Source organism: Galleria mellonella, unplaced genomic scaffold (assembly GCF_026898425.1).
Source record: "Galleria mellonella isolate WM207_F2 unplaced genomic scaffold, CSIRO_AGI_GalMel_v1 utg1267, whole genome shotgun sequence".
NCBI lineage: Eukaryota > Metazoa > Arthropoda > Insecta > Lepidoptera > Pyralidae > Galleria > Galleria mellonella.
In genome coordinates, this window is record NW_026441987.1 from 2289681 (window position 1) to 2310795 (window position 21115).

Here is a 21115-nt window from a genome sequence, read left to right on the forward strand (position 1 = left end):
GTTTTATTTTTATATACTATAAAAGTTCAGTCCTTGTAGTCTTGACCTAGAATAGGGCACCTCTTTCTTTCCCTTGGGTGTCGTAAGAGGTGACTACAGGAGGGCGAAAAATGGGCAGCAGCGTCTCTCTTAAAACATCTCCAAAGCCTAACTGCTGTTGCCAATCCGCTTGGCAAGCGTGGCAACTACTGGCAAAACTTGCCTTATTGGGAAATCTTATGTTCACCAATGGACAGTGAAGGGTTGAAACGATGATAAAGAACAATAGATAATTAAAGGTCACATTTTTTTTTATATAGAATTTGAGCCTTTGACAACAATCTGAATAGACGTTACGTGATGAATTGCTATAAAACCATAGACAGTATAACGTACTATAATATAAATCGAAAACGATGGACGCAAACCCATATTATATACTTATATGATTATATGATTAGGGAATTATAGACACCAGGAGAGGATTCCATACCTTGGCTTTTGCTAGCTAGGTTTAAGTTATAAATCTTGCATTTTTGCAAGAACAAAATATAATTAAAGTACATATTATTGTAGTTTGTTCAACTATTATATTAAAAATGTAAATCTTTTTTTATATTAGTTATTACCCCCGGCTTCGTTCGCTTGACCGGAATAGTCCTCTATCCCATACAGCATATGTATGTATACCTACACCAAATATGACAATTGTTAGAGCCGTTTAGGTGGCAAGAGGGAATAAACGAACTCACTTTCACATTTATAATATTAATTAGTTACGATTATTTATGCCCGCAACACTGTTCGCGTGTAGGTCAATAACCTTCCGTCATAATTAATTTTATATTTTAGAAATGTACATTAGGAGTTTGTTATTTATACCCAGACCTTGTTTGGGATTACGAACTTAAAAAAAAAAAACTGTAAATAAGTATATTAATATTTATTATATATAAATTGTCTTTCTTCTAATGTCTTTTTATTGTCTTATACTAGTAATGTTATAACAGTTAAAATAGAAATAATTATTATATTACATCACTTCCAGTTTTAATAAATAAATAATATAATAACAATATAACAATAATAGACTAGAACAATTTGAAAAAAAAAAAAAACAATAAGTAAAAATGTTTCTGTGACATATGTTGTTATTTAAATTATTATAATGACTGTTCAGAAGTTAAAAAAAAAACATAGTTCCATAGATAGAAGATTGCAACAGAATGTGTTTTTTGTAAACCATCTTTAAAAGTGTTGCATAAATAATATATATGCATACATTTGATATTCTACAAAGGAAAAAAAAGTAGCTGAACACGAGCCGAACACGAATATTACTTAAGACAAGGTAGTAGAGTCTTAATGATTTTAGCTTACTCTATTCATGGGCAAACAATTAAAAAAAAAAAAAAAACTAATTTTACGTTATGTTCTACAATTATCTATTTTTGAAATTTGACATTTTTATGAACTGAATCTTCATAATAAATTACGGAATTTGATAATTTTGTCACAGCAACATCTTAAACTTCAATATCACAGAATTAACTGTATTTAGATATTTGTTAACATCAATGTACTATTTATATATTTTTAGAATTAATGTCTAGTAATAGAATTTATATTAGATTATATAGATAGAGCATTGAGCCTCAAAAACGGCTCGAATTTTTGTCAGCTAATTGTTAAATTAGCTGGCTCGTTTTTTTTTTACCTGTTTTATATATACTTACGCATACAATGTATCTTGATGTATTAATTAATAAATAAAATGAGTAACGCATTAAAAAGATACAGAATTTATAAGAAAAAAATAATATAGAAGTTTAAAAGAATAATCACTCATCACTATTTATCACGCAAAATTGTATGAAAAAGTTGATTTCTATGGAGACACTATCTATATAATCTAAGTATTTATATATTTTTACAGCTCGCCTGTGCTGTGAATTATTAATCTACATTTGTATAGTTCATACTTGGTTCACATATGTATGGCGTGTCGGACATTTTATGTCACGTAGAAAAACAATATGGCGGCTATAAAACGAATAAATAGTAACTTTTAACAAAACCCGTATTTCGTGGCGTCATCTAATAAAATTGTAGATTATGTTGATGTCTGATACTTAACGTTACATAAATAGGAACATATGAATAAATACATATTTGTACTTAAAAAGTAAAATAACTAGATTAACATATTTATACGCTTATTATTTTTTTATGAGTGAAAATGGAATGGTAACCCCACATGCGCTATCGGTATTCGCTAGCGAGGCACCAGTGAGAGATGATGGGTAAGGATAAAAGCAGGCCAGTTCGCCCATTGTGACGAATTACACAAGCATTAACCACGATGGTTTCCAAGGGAACGCTAGAGGTTGACCTGATAGGGTATATAGCAATGGGCCTGTTAAATCCTGTTACTAACAATTCCTTCTCCCCATAAATACCTTAATATTATCAATAGCTTTTTGTTAATTCTGAACATCGAATACTTGATTAGGTTCATTCGAAACAGTCCCGAATGTCTTTGATATTGAGGAAAAGTAATATCAAATCTTAGATTATATAGATAGTGTCTCCATACAAATGCTTCGAGAAAAGCAGGTCAACTTTTTCATACAATTTTGCGTGGTAAATAGTTATGAATGTTTCCTTTGTAACTTTTATATTTATTTTGTCTTATAAATTCTGCCTTTTTAATGCGTAAACACCCATTTTATTTATTAAATAATTAAATATAGATACATTAAAATACATTCTGTGCGTAAATAAATAGAAAATTAATAAAAAAAAACGAGTCAGCTAATTTGACAATTAGCTGACAAAAAGTTGACCCGTTTTTGAGGCTCGATACTCTATCTATATAATCTATGTATCAAACTTACGATATTATATCTAATAAATAAATTTATAAATTTAAATAATATTAAATAAATTTAATTATAATATATTTATAATAGCCCGTTTTTATTTATAATTATCAACAAATAATTGCAATATGTCTTTTAAGTGAAATAATTGTTAATAAGACAAGATGATATACGTGCATAAGAAACGGATCGCTGTATGGTCCTGGCGTAGAATAGGCCACACCTTCCTTTCCCTTGGGTGTCTTAAGAACCGACTAAGGCAGGGCGAGGGATGGGCAGCAGCGTCCCTCTTAAAACATCTCTAAAGCCTAACTGCGGTTGCCAAGCGTGGCAACTACTAGCAAAATCCCCTAAGAGAGAGGTTTATGTCCAGCAGTGGGCAGTTAAAGGCTGATATGAAGAGGATGATTATAATTTTAGATCATATAATATATAAATATTATAATATATAAATAATAACTATCATGAGTCATAATGTATTGTATTTATTTATGTTGGCTTTATTATGAATATGGGCTTCTGTTGAGTTCAAAACTAGTCGGAGATCTTAAAATTTAAAACGTGAGTAAACCCGACATATATAATTATAATATTTCAAACTTTTTTGATAATTCTGATGTGTGTGACCTCAAACTATTTGGTTAATTTATTTTGACCCAAGAGATGCTTTTCTATGTTCATTTTTGAGCTTCATGCCATCTCTCTGGTAAACTTCATATAATTTGGTCGATTCGTTTAATTGCAAAAACTTTAATAATGATTAATACGTATAATATTAATGTCTTTTGAAGTTACTGTAAGTTTTCGGTGGGAGACATACTTCATGGTTAAGGAAAATCGACTGATCCATCTAGACAGGTGACTCCGTGATATTATGTACTTAATCTATTTTACACCAATGTGGGAGGGAATTGTCAATTATGGGTACTAGCGGCCATATTGCTAGCAATATAGTCAGGTCTAACCCCATGTGGCTCCCTCTGGAAATTATCGTCCTAAACCTGGAAGATAACTGGTTTGACTTTATTCTCATATTAATCATTATAATGATTCGACTTACCCTTTGTAAGTGACAAGTTTTTTTAAATATTTTAAGATTATGGTCCGCAAAAAAATGACTTCCATAGTGACAACACTAGTTATTTTGATTTAAAATCTAAACTACTAAATTGATTTTGATAAAAAAAAATATGGGACCAATCTGTAAGTACCTATTCTTTTAGATAAAAAATAATTCCCAAATAAGTTGATAATTGATGGAGATGGGACCAATCTGTAAGTACTTGTAGATAAAAAAGAATTCCCAAATAGGTTGATAACTGACGAAGGTGGGACCAATCTGTAAGTACTTGTAGATAAAAAAGAGTTCCCAAATAGGTTGATAATTGACAGAGTTATGACCTCCTTATTTTTGAGGTCGGTTGAAAATATCAGAAGATTCCAGTCGTTTTCCTAAAATGAAGTATTTATTTCATAATAATTTCGATATACCAAAAGTTCAATTTTTTTTCTATTTAGGTACCAATTATTTTATCAAGTAAATATAGACACCATAGATATAGAAAAGTGCGTGTAGATAATTTATCGTATCTTACATAGACGACTTTATATTACGAGACATACCTACATGTTCTATAAATAATTAATTAATCTATGCTCATGTAAGTAAGTCGATAAATCAAAAAGTTCCATGGAAGTGGTGAGAATTTGTTATTAATAAATTCACTTCTTGGAAAATTTGTTCTGTCAGTTTTCAGCTCAGTACATGGAAGTTTTATGTTTCATTAAAAAGTAAGTATATAATGTTAGGGATTCGATTCGGAAGCGCCATTTCTTTAAACCTAATATTTTAATTTGATATAATAATTTTGCGAAATTACTATTTTATGGACCATTATAAAGTAAATCTATATGAATTAAACAATGTCGGGTTAGTTATACTTTCTTTTTATATCATAAAGGTGGCAAACAAGCATACAGCCCGACTGATTGTGAACGGTCACTTTAGCCTACGGACACCTGCAACACTAGGGGGGTCACATACATATTGCTGACTCTGAAGAAACCTTAATATACCCTTTTTGAAGAACCCCATGCTGTAGTCTCTAGTGAATACCTCGGCAGGGAGCTCATTCCACAACCTGAGTGTTCATGGGAGAGTTTCTCTGAAACCGCACTGTCCGTGACTATTTAGGATCAAGAGTTTGGGGATGGATATATTACAATACTTATAACTTCAGAACGGCTGGACAGATTTTGATAATCTATGATTTGCTGGATTCATCATCGCATCGAATAGTAGAATAACTATCTATTAAAATCTCGGAAACACACACAAAAAAAATTTAGAAAAATAGGTGGTACGAAGTTCCCCGGATTTTAGTGCTTAGAATAAAGATGTCGTTGTGATAACAATTTGAAGTTCTAATTTTATTATTATTATTATTAGTTGTAATTTATTGTACACAAAAATTACATAGTTAAAGTCTATATTAAATGAAGATGTATAACAGGCGAGCTTAACTCTGTTAATTCTTAAACTCTCTTCCAGCAAACCTTTAGACATACGGTTTAAAGAAGAGACACCTCAGAATCATTCCTACCGTAAATATTTTAGTATTTTAAGCAAACTCCCATATACCCACATCTTCAGGTATAAAATGAGAATCAGTTCATTGGATTTTATTGGCGTGAACAGTAAGCTGATTACGTATTTTATAAACATTGAGCTATTACTTTCTTTACTTGCTAATTGTCAAAAATAGATAGATAGATAGATAAGCTTTTTATTTGAGCCATTTATGACACACGTTAATTTATAAATGAGTTTATACAATTAAATTATTTACACATTTTAAAATATACAACAAAATATGAAAATATGGTTTCGCCATGTGTGTCGCAGTGACCCAAATAGGCTACAGCTCAGTGATGGTTGTGCTTAAAAGCAAGCAAAATAATGGTATTAGGTAGCATGATTGCTCCGTAATCGCTAAATTGCCATTCAAGTCAATAGTCAAGTGGCAATTGATAGAACTAATTCATAATAGCAATTTTAGTTAATAAATCGATCAGTAAATCATGTCGAAACAAAATATGTCGAATATAAAGATTGTCAGCAAATATCGAGTAATGTCGTCTACTGTTTACGAGATACGTAATCAGTGCACTGAGTTCTCACGGTCTTGCCACAAAAATAATTTAAAACACTGTCTATCTAAACAATGTTTAACAAAACACTGTTTAACTGATTAAACATTGTTTGGTCCGTGTTATAATGTTTATATGTAATTTTATGTGCTAAAATATACATTTCATTGAACACCTTTTAAGATATTTTTTTTTAATAAGACAGACTTTCTTTTGTTCAGACATAAACAGATGTTAGATACCCTTTTGTAATTTACTATACATACGCACCTCTAAATATGTATTTAACACCTGTCTATAGCAAGTTTAACTTTTTTGTGGTAAGACCGATCAAGTGAGCACAGCTAGAGTGACTTTAGTCACAAATCGGCCCTCTCTCGCGGCTGATGCGCGTGCCTGTACGCGACGTGCTTCCTCAGCGCGTCACGTGACCTTGACACGTGACTGCATGCGCGGCATGCGTGCCGCCGGCCCGCATGCGTCTCCATGTGCACGCGCAGGTTGTATTGATTGCTTAATCTCTTGTTGCATATAGTACAAACCGAACTGTTCATCCGCCATTTGCGATCGTACGAATCCTGTGGCGCTGAAAATTAGATGCGAATGTTATCCTTATTAATATTATAATCGCCGTGTAGGTCCCGGCATAGAATAGGCCACCCCTTCTCTTCCTGTTAGTGGCGTAAGAAGCGATTAAGGGAGCTTATGGTCGATGGATAAACAGTATCGTTCCTTTTGTAAATTTTTAAATTTTAATTTAAAGAAATTTCGTAAAAGTATGTTTGTTTCACTTCCATTCACAACTCGTCTCACTTTTACTTCATTTATTTTTCACTTAATCTAATTTTAATAAATTCAACCGTTTAAAAAAAAGGGTTCAATTTGGACGAAGATGGGCTTTTTAACACCAGCGCAGCAGATCACAGCAAGCAAGGAAAGTTCGGCGACAGAATTAAGGACATGACAGAGGTAGGCCTATGAAGGGGGCTTAGTAAAGTTGTCCATTTGTTAACATATAATGCGTATGTCGTAATGTTTGTTCAAAATAGTTAAGGCGAAGGGTTTAATTTAGAAATTCAGGGTAAGTAATGGCGGTCACTGTATATTAATGATATTATAAAATAAATTAGCTTGATTAGTATTTTAGAACGTTGACTTTTCAGGATTTCACATTGTAATGAAACATTTATAATAATAATAATAAATTTATTTGCTTTTAAGCAGGGTTTTTTAATGGATTGGGAACTCCACCCGCGCTATCGGTATATACAGCGAAGGATGATAGGTGAGGATGAAGCAGGTTAGCCCATCGTGACGAATTCAACAAGAATTGTTCACGATGGTTTCCAGGGGGAACCACGCGGAGGTCGACCTAATAAGGCATATTACTAGCAATGGGGCTGTCAAACTCCATTGCTAACAATCCCTTTCCTCCTCATTAAATAGGGTTGGTATCGGTGGTCTTATATTACATAAAGTTTCGAGCCTGTTTAGCCATTACAGAATAGCATGCAAATGTCCCATTTTGATAGGAACTGATTAATGTATGCATCGACAACTGTACTAGATATTTATCTATTACTTTTTTGATAAATTCGTCTACAGAGTAAAAGCTTTTGTTAAGTAACCATTTAGGTAATCAAATTTTAAATTTGTTTAATGTAAGTTCCTTTATATCCATAGGTATATTGTTAAAGATTTTAAAACACATCATTATAGGATTTTTTTAATAAACGGTTTGTTTTAGGAATTGTATTAGTCACTAGTTTTTGAGGGTATCTTGCGCTTCTTTCTATTATATCTTGTTTTGCGTTTTTAAAATTTAAAATAAGGCGATGTCTTCGATGAACAATATTAATTAAACAAAGATTCACAAAAGCGATTAATATGTCGGCGAAATGTGCCCATGTCGAGTGCTATATTGACAGTGGGTTGTAACACAATGAGATATCACAGTTGTAAGTGTATTATTATTATTATTTTTTATTACGAAATTAATCATCGTGCTTGTATGAGATCGCTTTTAGCGATAAGGCCGCCCCTTGTTTTTTCAGTGTGATTATTTCTTGTAATTGTTTGTATTTATAATAAATTTATTTTTGTAATATTTTGGAGGAAACAATATAGGGTATCTATATATCTATCTAAAATAAATATGGCATTGTGAAAATAACGTCTCACTAACTAAATTAGAATACTAGAGGGGGACTTTGTATAAAAGAGTCTACTTGGGTAGAGACCTATGTCCCATTTGAGTTACTGTCTTAAAGCAATTGTGTTTATATGGTTGTGTTTCGGTTTGAAGGATGGTGGCAATGAAATTACAGGGCACAGAGGCATAACACTTTAGTCCTCAGGAATGGCAACGCATGATACCTTATCATGAGCGACACTGTATACTCTGTTATGCCCACGGTATTGTGCGCGTCTGTACGTATTACTTTATAAGCCGGGTCATCAGTTTATTTATCACTCAAAGATGCATAAAAAACCAGATATAGCATCATATAACTATTACAGAAATCACAGTTTTAAATTTTTTAAATAGACATTCATTGCGTAAGTGAGACGTTATCCGCTTTGGCACTTCGACGGGATATCTTGTTGGTATTATAGATCAAAGGGCGACACATAAAAATATTATGACACCTTATATTATTTTGGGACTTTGGAGGTACATTTTGGGGCTACTTGTAAAGTTTGATGATCATCGAAAAAGTTGTGCAAAAATTATGATGCTGTGACATTATGTAGGCTCATGCATTGGGTAAACTACCAGACAAGGACAACTGTAGCCCATGTTTCCGTAGACAGATAAATTAATAAGCAAACAGAAAGGAATTTTACACGAATCATAGTTACGATTCATTTTGCATGCTCAAAAATTTTATGAATCCACAAGCTTTGACAAATCATTGCACGTGGATTCTGCAAGAATGGGACCATTTATAGATGGCGTAAGATTTTTAGTTAGACCTTCTGAAATACAAAAATAAAAACCACAACCAATTTAATGCAGTGGTTTTTGCGTAATGCCGAAACAAACACATAGATAGACAAAAATTCTAAAAGATATTGTTCGACTTCAGGGTACTTCTAATAAGATCTCCCAAATCAAATTTTCTGAAATATCTTCTACGAGCGTACATCGCTTAATGACAATTTTATTAGTGAGATTAATATTACTCATTCAATGTTAGATGCCAGTCAATTCAGTTTGGTATTTTAAACAAATCGTGTACTATTTCCAGAACACCATAATTAAAATTGACAGACATTTTATTGGTGTCAGCCAGATTTTATCTCTCGACGGCGGTCATTTTTGAGTAGAGCTATTATAATACATCAGTGATGCTTTTATCTCTTTCACACTCAATGTGGATTAACGATTTTCGGTTTGAAGAGTGGGGATATGGCGGTGAAATTACAGGGTACGGTAGATATAACACATTCATCATCATCATCATATTAGACTTTAACTATCCACTGCTGAACATAAGCCTTGGGGGGTTTTGCCAGTAGTTGCGACGCTTGGAACCCGGATTGGCAACCGCAGTCAGGCTTAAGAGATATTTTACGCTGCTGCCTATCCCTCGGCCCTCCCTTAGTCGGTTCTTACCACACTGACGGGAAAGGAAGGGATGGCGTTTTCTATGCCGAAACCACAAGGCCAATACACTTAACGGCCATAATACATTAGTCCTCAGGAATGACAATGGGTAAGGCGTACTGTGAGTTTTGCAATGGTTTTTGCGAAATCCATGGAACTGTTGATATCTATAGATGATTGTTACTATTTAGCATCAGGTGGGCCGTTAGCTTATTGGTCATTCTGGGTATTATTAAAAAAGAAAAACAATTAAGACACTTACCTAAATTGGAAATAGTCTGAGCCGTCGAAATAGCTGGGCTTCCAATCTTGTGGGTGCTATACAAATTTTGGACGATCTGATCCAATTTACTTAATCTATCCTTTTCCCTGATAAAGTCAGCATTATCATTGATTAAATTCGCTTCTCCAGCATCCTGTGGTGATGTAAGATCTTCATAGTTCAGTTTAGAGTTGCTATCAGAGTTTTCGTTGATGATAATGCTTTCGTTGGCAATGTTGGGGTACTGATTCAGTTCGCGTTTGTTTTCCAAGTTGATGGGGGAAGTTTCCTCGGTTGATTCGGTTTCAGTGGGGGTTAATGTCGAGTTCTGTAAATTGAGTAATAAATTTAATTATATTTTGATTCTTATTTAAGGTATTATTAGAGATGGCAATGATCCCAATATAACTTGGAATATAAAATCTGACGACTCTTTTAATAGTTTTAAGTAGAAAAAGAGTTTTTTTTTTTAGAATAGAGATTAATAACTCCAGAGTACATACCAGTTCAACTTCTGTTGGAATTTGTAGCTTGCTCCCATTTACTAAGAACCACGATTGGTCTTTTATTCTTCTTGATCCTCAGGTGGATTCCAGAATGTTTAACACGAAATATCTTTTTTTTTTATACAACTTAGAATGGCAAACAAGCTGACAGTCCATCGCCTATAGACATGAGCAGTACCACGGACATAACAGAGTATACTGTTTCGCCTATGATACCTCAGGTGTTATTCCTCTGTACCCAGTAAATTCACGCTATGCTATACTTTTTATGATGAATAGGAGTTTTTATGAAGGATTTTACAAGAAAATGGTGATTTTACTAGATAAAAATTATATTAATACCTAATAGGATTTGTCAGGCAATTTATACAAAAGTACTATTTATAATTATAATCATCATCATCATCATATCAACCTTTAACTGTCCACTGTTGAACATAAGCTTCTCCCTTGGGAGGTTTTGCCAGAAGTTACAATGCTTGGCAGGCGGATTGGCAACTGCGGTTAAACTTTAAAGACGTTCTAAGAGGGACGCTGCTGCTCATCCCTTGTCCTCCCTTAGTCGCCTTTTACGACACCCACGGGAAAGGGTGGCTTATTCTATCCCGGGACCACACGGTAAATGATTAAAATAAATACGTGTAATTAAACAAAATTGACTCTCACTGTATCGGCGTCGGTAAGTCCGGACACTTTCAGTGTCTGGGCAAGTCTTAACAGTGAAGGCAGGACTTTCTTTGATGCGGTAACTTCACCCGTGTACATAAAAGTGAGGAGTAGTCTCAATTCCGTCGCTTCGCACCCGAGGACCACTACCACTGTGTTATTTTCAGCTTCCAGTTCCTGAAAAAATGTATTTATAGCATAATAGTTTTTACTCGCTGCTTTGTCTGCGCAAAGGAGATATATTCAACGACTGGAATGAAAAGTGGTCTATGTCGTTTTCCATCCTATATAGAACAAATTTTATAGTTATTGGTTAAGCTACTAAGGTGCTAAGCGGTTATAAACAAACAAACTTATTTTCACAGTTCAGAGTAAAACTTTAAAAAATAGAGTTGCACCAAGCGGCAGTGTTATAGATATTAATTTTAATTTCTATCCATATTTCAAATATTTCTTTTTGCAAGTTTTCCTTTTCTTCCATTATTTTCTCTATGCAAACGATAAAAAATACTATCTGTACAGTGACTTCTTCATTTTATGTCACTGCTCATATGTTACCTTTATGGGTATATTCAGTAAATTTGTATATTATTTACAAATGTTAAAACTATAAAAGAAAATACCAAAATTTCTCTACATCCATTTTATTTTTCTCCATAATTTCTCTAATATAAACATTTTTAATAAAAATGTAGAAAAAAAAAAAAACACTAATCTGGCAACACTGCCAAGCGAGCGAATACTTATTCTCTCCCCTGGTGTTAGTTTAATTTTTAAACGACTGCTAGGACAATCTTCTATATTTTTTGCAAGGTCTATAACTTTTTGTAAAGACAACAACACGGGCGTGCCTCTATTAGTAGAATCCCATTGATTGTTTAAAATATAGATTTAGTAAAGTAAGATAATGTTGCCATTTGACAATATATGTGTGTAATCGTTTTTTTTAAGGGGTGATAATTGAATGGTAACTCCGCCTGCGGTAACGGTATACATTTGCGGTGCACCAGTGAGGGATGATAAAAAAACAGTTCATCCATCGTGATGAATTTGAACACTTTGATTTTGACACGGTGGTTTCCAGGAGGGACTATGTGGAGGTCGACCTTACAGTATATATTGCTAGTAATAAAACTGGTAGTTCGCTTTACTAACAATCCCCCAGCGTGTGATCTTTGATGCTGTAGAAATTCACAGATTGCAGTCGCAGTTTATTATCAGGTGAATCTTAGTGTCTTAGTAGTTATGATAAGGAGATTCATTTATATATTTAGGATCATCTGCATAACATACACCGAAATATTTCGATACAATACACTAGTGGGTTACGGCTAACTGTTCTTACATTTAGAGGCAACCACAGCATGCTTTGTGTTTAAAAAATATTAAAATAGAATTAAATTATTAAACTATTAAATGGCATCAAATTAATATAAAAAAACCATTTATGATTTTATATATATATTATAGAATATTCCGTGGCATCCATAATATTTTATGTCATATATGCAAATATAGGTATTCCAAATTTTACATAGAATATATTAAACTGTTTAAGCTGTAAAATGCTTCGGTGTAACTTCAGCTCTGGGGTAAGTTCAGAATATTCGAGATATCGATGCGAACTTATCCTAAAGTACCACTTACCTTGAATAATTGAGCAAAATATTGGCTACAAGATGCCAACACCAATCTGTGAGCTTTCAATGAAGTCCCACTCGCGTTTAGGGTGACGTCAGTCAGGGATCCGGTACTCAGCATGCGGCCTAGGGCTCCGATGACGCTGTTCTGTTAAAAAAACTAAATTAATATCTAATTAAAAGCCATTTAGGATACATTAAATTTGTTATATGACTGAAAACTGATTTCTCCATAAAAATATTGAAATAAGACAAAGTTTTTTAACAAATACATTTTTCGAAATTTTACCAAGTGGCGACAGCATGAGGTTCTTCAAAAAAGGGTAAAGAGGTTTATTTAGGGTTAGCAAAGGGTGCATAATATCCCTAATATTGCAAGCAAGATATATTTATTCAATAATATTAAATATTCTCAGACACTTGTTTTAAGAAGAATTTGGCATTTTATAACATTGCTGTCAGGTAGACCTCCAAATGGTTCCCTCTGGAAATCATCCATGATGTTTAATTATTATTGAATTTGTCACGATGGGATAACTGATCTGCTTTTATGGGGGGAGGGAGGGGAAGGGATTATTAGTTATAGGGTCTAACAGTTCCATTGCTAACAAAATACCCTATCAGACCTCCATGCGGTTCTCCCTGAAAATCATCATGGCTAATTCTTGTCGAATTAGCCACCATGGGGTAACTGACCTGCTTTTATCCTCAGCTATCATCTCTCATTGGTATCAGGCCGACGTACACCGATAGTGCAGGTAAGTTAAAATTACATTTTCACAAATACAACAGACATTTTCACAATAGGTATGTATGTATTCGTAGCATAGGATTTTAAAAAACAGTTCTTTTTTTGATAAATAAACTCAATATTGTTTTTTAGTCATATAACAAAGTTATAATATCCTAAATGATTTAGAAATGACCTAAAAATTTAAATAAAAATTAGTCATACAATTAGGTAAAATAAAATAGTTGTTAAGTGTGCTTTGTGCGGTAACATTAGATACGTGTGGATGAAAAAAAATAAGCAAATAAAATTACAGCGAAAGCATACATTACTTTATATATATATATATATATATATCATTTAATTACCATTTTATTATATATATATATAAGACATACATATATATATATATATATATATATATATATATATATATATATATATATATATATATATATATATACAAGTTTATTAAATTCATCATCATTGTTTGTTAACTCTCAATGCCTTAACTAATTCAATCACTATGAATTATTACTCCTCTCCATCCAATGGTTGCCTGAAAGAGATCGCTCTTAGCGATAAGGCCACCCATTGTTTTCTTAGTGTAATATTTTTTTGTAATTGTTTGTATTTATTAATAAGTTTGCTATTGTAATCTTATGGAGGAAACAATAAAGGGCATCTATCTATCTTTTTTTTTATAGAACTTAGAATGGCAAACAAGCTGATGGAAAGTGGTAACCGTCGCCTATAGACATGAGCAGTACCATAGACATAACAGAGTATACTGTTTCGCCCATGATACCCCCCATGCGTTGCCATTCCTGAGGAGTCAGATATTATTCCTCTGTACCCAGTAAATTCACGCTATATCCCACCCTTCAAACCGAAACACAGCCATGCAAACACAGCTGCTTCACGGTTGAAACACGAATGGGACCCAAGCAATCGACTTTAATACGAAGTCTCCCTCTGGTATCTATCTATGAAATTTGGTAAATATGTAATTATTTGGAACAAAGAAAGAGATAGACTATTTTTTTACCTCGACCAGTGAACATATTCCGGTCTCGTAAACGAAGTCGGTGGTAAAAGTTAATTACGTTGTAAAGAAAACTAACTAAATACCTTATTATACTTAACAAGCTTTTTGCTTGACTGGCTTTTTTGTGTATTTCAGTAGGAAAACTAATGAAATAGAGCTCTTTTAGATGGTGGTTAAGCTAAAACATACACTAAATTTTAAGTTAAACCTTCTGGAATATAATAGTGATCCCTCATTTAAATTTTTCTTAAGTACCCTCCATATACAAATGTCGTTTAGTTACAGTATTATTATATTTATAAGATTACATAAAAAATACAAATTTAAATCATCTTTATTCAAAAAGACTTGTTTACAAGTGCTTCTAAATCGTTATTTTTTTTAAATCTACTGCAGTGTTCAGAAAGTGGTTATCTGTTGAGAAGAGCCCACAAGAAACTCAACAGTTACTCTTTTGAATCTCTGTTAACATTATATGTATTTATTTAAATGTATTATGTCTAAAATTATACGGACATTAAAAGCCCGTGCATGATCGACTTGCACCATGCACGTTTGTCATTCAAGTAATCCTTTAGAGTTTTTTTTTTTACAACACACGAGCATGCGGCTCACCTGATGGTAAGTGACTACCGCCGCCCATGGTCACCCACAACAAAACAAAGTGGTTGGGCGTGGGAGAAAGTGCGTTGAAAAACGCACGGTGGAGGACCGCCACTCGTCCAGATGGTTGGGGTGAAATTTTCCTTTAGAGTGTAATAGGCTTTGTACAATAAGTGTTTTTAATAACAGTTTTAAATTTATTAAAAGGTAGATCCAAAATATCCTTCAGAATTTTATTTTTTAATGTACATTCCTATAGAAGATCTATTAACTTTTTCTAAATGACATTTCGTAAAAGTAATAAACGAATATAAAATTTATTTTATATACTGATTTGTAATAATAATGTATCGTATCACATTCCAATTATCCGCATGTGTAGTAAATGTGAACAATGTATGCAAGAAGCTTAATATCTTCCAACAATCTTTGCAATGTTCTATTAAAACTGTCAATTTATTGATTTAAATTTATAGTCGCTATTCTTCTAATATTTATAATAGTAAATGTCACGCAGAGTAGGTGTTGAAGTAGTTAAGTCAATCATTTATTTGCACAAACGTTGGTTACGTAAATTACATGATATTATATTATAAAAACAATTAAGATCGCTATGTTCATACAATTATCATACAAATATTATAAAACCCTTCACCAAAACTATTAAAAATCAATACTAATCGTCAATTTAAGAAACATAAATCTAATTATTATGTATTGTTAAAATTATGCACTGCAAGAATTAACGCCACAGTCATGAAAAGTACAAGTTTGATGCTGTGTTATGTAGTATTTATCTTATTAATGTATTGATTTGTATTCTATTACTTTGCTATAAATAAATATTCATGAACATTTTTGTTTTACTTCTACAAATAGATTGTACAACCACGAATTGGACAGTACGAATTTTCTACAGTCTCCTTCTAGGTAAAACCATCAGATGTAATTCCTAATATAGTCCAACGATCCTTTGTAAATAATAAATGATGAGCTAAGTCTGCCGTTGTCTCATGGAATAATTAATTCATTTTTCAATTTCGAAATTTAAATTGTGAAATGATTTTTTTTTAATATTTAGAATGGCGATGGATGACGGCCTGCTTGATGGATAGCGGTCACTGTCGTCCATAGACATGAAGAGCCATAAACATTACAGAATACACAGTGACATATCTTCGATGCGTTACCATTTTTAAAAACTATGGTAATTTGCATGCATATCCTGTAATTGCTTTGCCATATCTCACCCTTCAAGGCGAAACAACCATGCAAATACAGTTGTGTCACAGAAGAGACAAGGGTGGGAATTGTGAAATAGAAATACTACATTTGTCGAATGGTACCGTGTGGTCCCTGCATAGAATAGGCCATCTCTTCCTTTCTCGTGGGTCTCGTAAGAGGCGACTAAGGAAAGGCGAGGGATGGACAGTTCCTCTTAAAATATTTCCAAAGCCTAACTGCAGTTGTCAATTCGCCTGCCAAGCGTGGCAACTACTGGCAAAATCCCCTAAGGGTGATGACAATAATGATGATGGTGACATGTGTATGCGATTATATGTTTTTATAAATTTAGATTAAAGAGAAAATCCCATTTTGGCACTAATAATAATTATTGTTCGTAATTACAATTTCTGCGGCTCTTCGAGTTCTATGTTTAGTACATGTCATTCAACCCAGAATGAATTCAGTTTGCTTATGTTTTTTTACTTAATTTATATATATATATAATTTATATATATATATCGATTTCATTTGATTTTATAGGCATCATTTATTGAAATAGAAGCGTTTCAAATTAGGTAGGCCTTATTTATATTATGTACTTTATATATAAAAATAAGATAGTAATATTACTATGACAGCTTATATTATATAGAGTGTCTCCATACAAATGCTTCGAGAAAAACGAGTTAACTTTTTCATACAATGTTGCATGGTAAATAGTTATGAATGATAGCTTTACCTTTATAACTTCTGTATTTATTTTGTTTTATAATTTTTGTATCTTTTTAATGCGTAAACATTCACTAATTTTTATTTATTAAATAATTAAATATAGATACGTCAAGATATATTATGTGCGTAAGTATATAGAACATTGATAGAAAAAAACGAGTTAGCTAAATCGACAATTAGCTGACAAAAAGTTGACCCGTTTTTGAAGCTCGATGCTCTATCTATATAATATAAGTATGATAGATTATGATTATTATTTATTATAATTATGAGATTTGCTTAGCCATAAGACCGCCTTTTGTATTGTTCAGCAAAACCTGTAATGTTAGTGCAATAAAGTGTTATATAAATAAATATATGTACATTACAGAGAAAACTCCATATTGGCACTATTATGGCAAATGTACTTTGTAATTGTCCGACTGTTAGCATTTTAGAAATCTTGGCACGGTCATGACAGCCAACTCGGACTATGACGTGACAATTAAACACAGTGTTAGTTTTTTTTTTATAAACGAACGAACGCCAAGAATGTTATAAAAAGGCGAATGTTAATTTACGTACGTTTTTGACAGCTTATGACTGTCATATCAATTTTATTTCAAAAGCACTTTTATCACGATGCCAACAACTGACAGTTTTTTTGGACGTTTTCTCATATTGACCTTCTATCAAATTAAAATTTAAATCATTTTTATTCAAATGGACTAAAAAAAAATGACGATTTAAAACTGCTTGTAACAGTTTTAAATCGTCATTTTTTTTAAGCTACTGCAGGATTTGGAAGGTTTTTATCTAGATGTAATATAATCTAAGATATATAGATACATATAGCCAATAAATATGATTGTAATTATGTTGGTAGAAAAATTCCATATTGGCACTACTATGCTTGGGTAATGCGGATACCGATCCAATTTTTTTTTTTTTATACCACTGTGGTGGCAAACAAGCATACGGCCCACCTGATGGTAAGCGGTTACCGTAGCCTATGAACGCCTGCAATACCAGAGGTATTACGCGCGCGTTGCCGACCCTGAAGAAACCTCTTTACCCCCTTTTGAAGAACCCCATGCTGTAGTCTCTCGGGAAAACCTCGGCAGGGACCTGTCCAAAAAACCCAATATCTATATATTGGGTTTTTTGGACATTGATGGCGAAAAAAAGGTCATCACTCATTTCGATATCGCCCATAACGATATCTGTTTTCGAATAAGTTAAAAGTCTGTTATCCAATATTATTTTTTGCATAGCGGTAGAACCATGAACATAACAGAATATACTGCTATTCGCCCATAACAGATACTGTTTCGCCCCCCCATGCGTTGCCATTCCTGAGGACTCAGGTCTTATTCCTCTGTACCCTGTAAATTCACGCCATATACCACCCTACAAACCGAAACACAGCCATGCAAACACAACTGCTTCACGGTAGAAACAAGAATGGGACAGAGGAACCCAAGCAATCGACTTTTGTACAAAGTCTCTCTCTGGACATTATTGGACCACTACATAGATACTATAACTAAGTTATATATAGATATAGATATAGCCATATGTTTCCCACCGCTGGGCTCTACTATTCAAATGAAACTGTTCATAGTTATTGGAATCATCTATTTATGATCTTTACTACTACTAAATATTTACGTTGCATTCTCTCTTTACGCTGTTATACGAGAACGACCTCTATGGTACTTTGGCACATGGCCGCCGACCCAGACTGTAGACATGACATATAAATATTAATTAACCTGATTATACTGTGGTCAAGCGCCAATTTTTATTTATTTTTATTATAATATCACGCCTTTCCTTTATGGGGTCAGCAGAGAAATCAAATGACAATGTTTTAATTGATTTTTATAGAAATTACTTTGACAAACATGCTGATGGCTCACCGAATGAAGAATAATAACCGATATCACAGTATATCCTGTGACGCCCACGGTACCTTTCATGTGTTGTCATTTTATCTGCATGATAGGAACATTGTAAAATCTAAGGGGCATTGATCGTCTAGGACAAAAGTAACCCGTTTACCTGTGTATCTCAAATAACAGGTGCATACAAAATTTCATAGTGTTAAGAAGAGCTACTATTTGTTATATTATATTAATTTTTATATAGAATTTATTAAGAAAAACACATTAGTAAACTATGTAATATTAATCACACAATATAAAAATAAATAAAAAATAGAAAGGTACCTCTAATTTTATGCCTCATATTAATTTATTCTTTAATTATTTCCCATAAATGTTAATATTTGGGCACTAGGTGTGATTGTATGGCACTTTTTATATAAATATAAAAAATAAACTGTTTAAAAATAATGCTATATATGTATTAGTACATAATGTATACTATAATACCTACCTACCTAAGTAAACTAGATATAGGAAATATATATATATATTTATACCATAAACTAAGTATTACGTTTCATATATACTTATTTAAATATGTAATTTTTATTTATATTATATACGACTATTTAAATATATATATCATTAAATATACCTATTTCGTGTTAATATAATTCATAATAATTAAAATAGAAATAAAATATTTCTAAGTCTTTAATTTTTAACAATAAATATATCAAAGCGTATTTATTTATTTGAACAACTCAGAGAAGCCATTTATAAATAATAGATGAAAATATTGAGTTAGGATCTTCCTTATTAAACCTTTATAAATATCTTATCCCTTAAATTACCCTCTTCTAGGAATCGAGTGGGAGAAAAGGTTCGCCCTCAATTTTAGTGGCTTGTTATTGCATTTTGGGTTATAAACTGTATAAAAAGAAGCTTATAAGCGAAGCGTTTATTGTGGCAAACAAGATTACAGCTTAATAACACTTTTAAAAAGATATTACTAAAAAAATAAAATAAGCTATGGTCTAGATTTTTTTTTAAATCTAAGGTAAGTTACACATTGTATTATTTTCATCTGTGTACCTGTGCTCGTAGTGTGTGTCGCATGTCGATAAAAAATATAAAATTACTTACCTACCTGATGATTATGCCAGCGCAAAGAAAACTGTTGCATATCGTCATCATCCATAGCGTCACAATAAAAAAAAAAACAACAAATATGTGGGAATGAAAATAAGATAATGGCGAAGCGAAAGCGGTGTCACTCACTATTGAACGTAGCACGAACGATGGGCTCGAGACAATAATATTGTTAACCGAATCCAGGCTACTTTATTTTCGTCTGTACGCCTGGAAAACCTGTAGCCACCTATTTCTGGAGCTGAAACGTATTTATAAATCGAATGACATTCAGTCAGTGACGCGACTCACATACCAAAACTCATCCAAAAACAGATTTAGTTCGATGATTGGCATCATTGTTCGAGTGTTTGCACTAATTGTCGAGCCTAGAGTATAAAACGGGTTTTCAATAGCTCAAATATTAATTTTTGATCAATGAACTCCCGATTGAATGGGTAAAAATGGTGTCTATATAACAGAAACCTACAGATTACGTATTATTTGAATGCGTCATTGCGGTTAAAAATATTCTCTATATGAGTATGTAAAATAATAGATACTGGTATTAAATAGCTGGTTATGGAAATAGTTGATTCGAATATTTAAAATAATTAAACTTATTTCATCATACGAGAAATTTCTATTTAAACATTTTATTTAGGATTAAATAATTATGTAATTATGTAAGTATTAGTAGTTTCCCGCGAAAATTATATTAAAAATTTTGTTCCTAAGCTCTACCTTTTTTATAGTTGGGTAGATAAAGTTAGCTGTAATTTTGATTTGTTTAATTAAACTATAATTAAAAAGCTAGGCCATATTTTTTTGATAATAATAAAACTTATATGTATAATTAGGCATAAATATTTGATATAGTAATTAAGTGATGTATTTCGCTTTGCTTTGTTTTTTTTTTAAACTACGAAAATATAAAAGATTAAAGACCACTTGTCAATTTTCGTGTCTGTCGACAGCTACAGTCGACAGTAGGTTAATATTGTTTCACTGATATTTTATTTGGAAGGTTGACAAAATTTAATTCGTGTTTTTCAATATAACAGGTAAGTATTGGCATGAA

At 32.4% G+C, this 21115-nt stretch overlaps 1 protein-coding gene across 3 annotated transcripts; it reads right to left on the bottom strand.

Annotated features, from left to right (window-relative positions):
* Positions 1–339: 339 nt before the first annotated feature.
* Positions 340–20341, bottom strand: LOC113517182 (protein abrupt). Of its 3 annotated transcripts, none has more exons than XM_031914715.2 (5): positions 20054–20341; positions 12703–12843; positions 11056–11232; positions 9884–10211; positions 340–6597 (listed from the first exon to the last, which is right to left on the bottom strand). In XM_031914715.2, exons 1-5 carry the CDS (start codon positions 20102–20104, stop codon positions 6371–6373), a joined length of 924 nt encoding a protein of 307 aa, XP_031770575.2. In that variant the 5' UTR covers positions 20105–20341; the 3' UTR covers positions 340–6370. The 3 variants fall into 3 exon arrangements, with proteins under 3 accessions (XP_031770575.2, XP_031770577.2, XP_031770576.2); XM_031914717.2 differs by having other exon boundaries at positions 20185–20339; XM_031914716.2 differs by having other exon boundaries at positions 20050–20339.
* Positions 20342–21115: the final 774 nt, after the last annotated feature.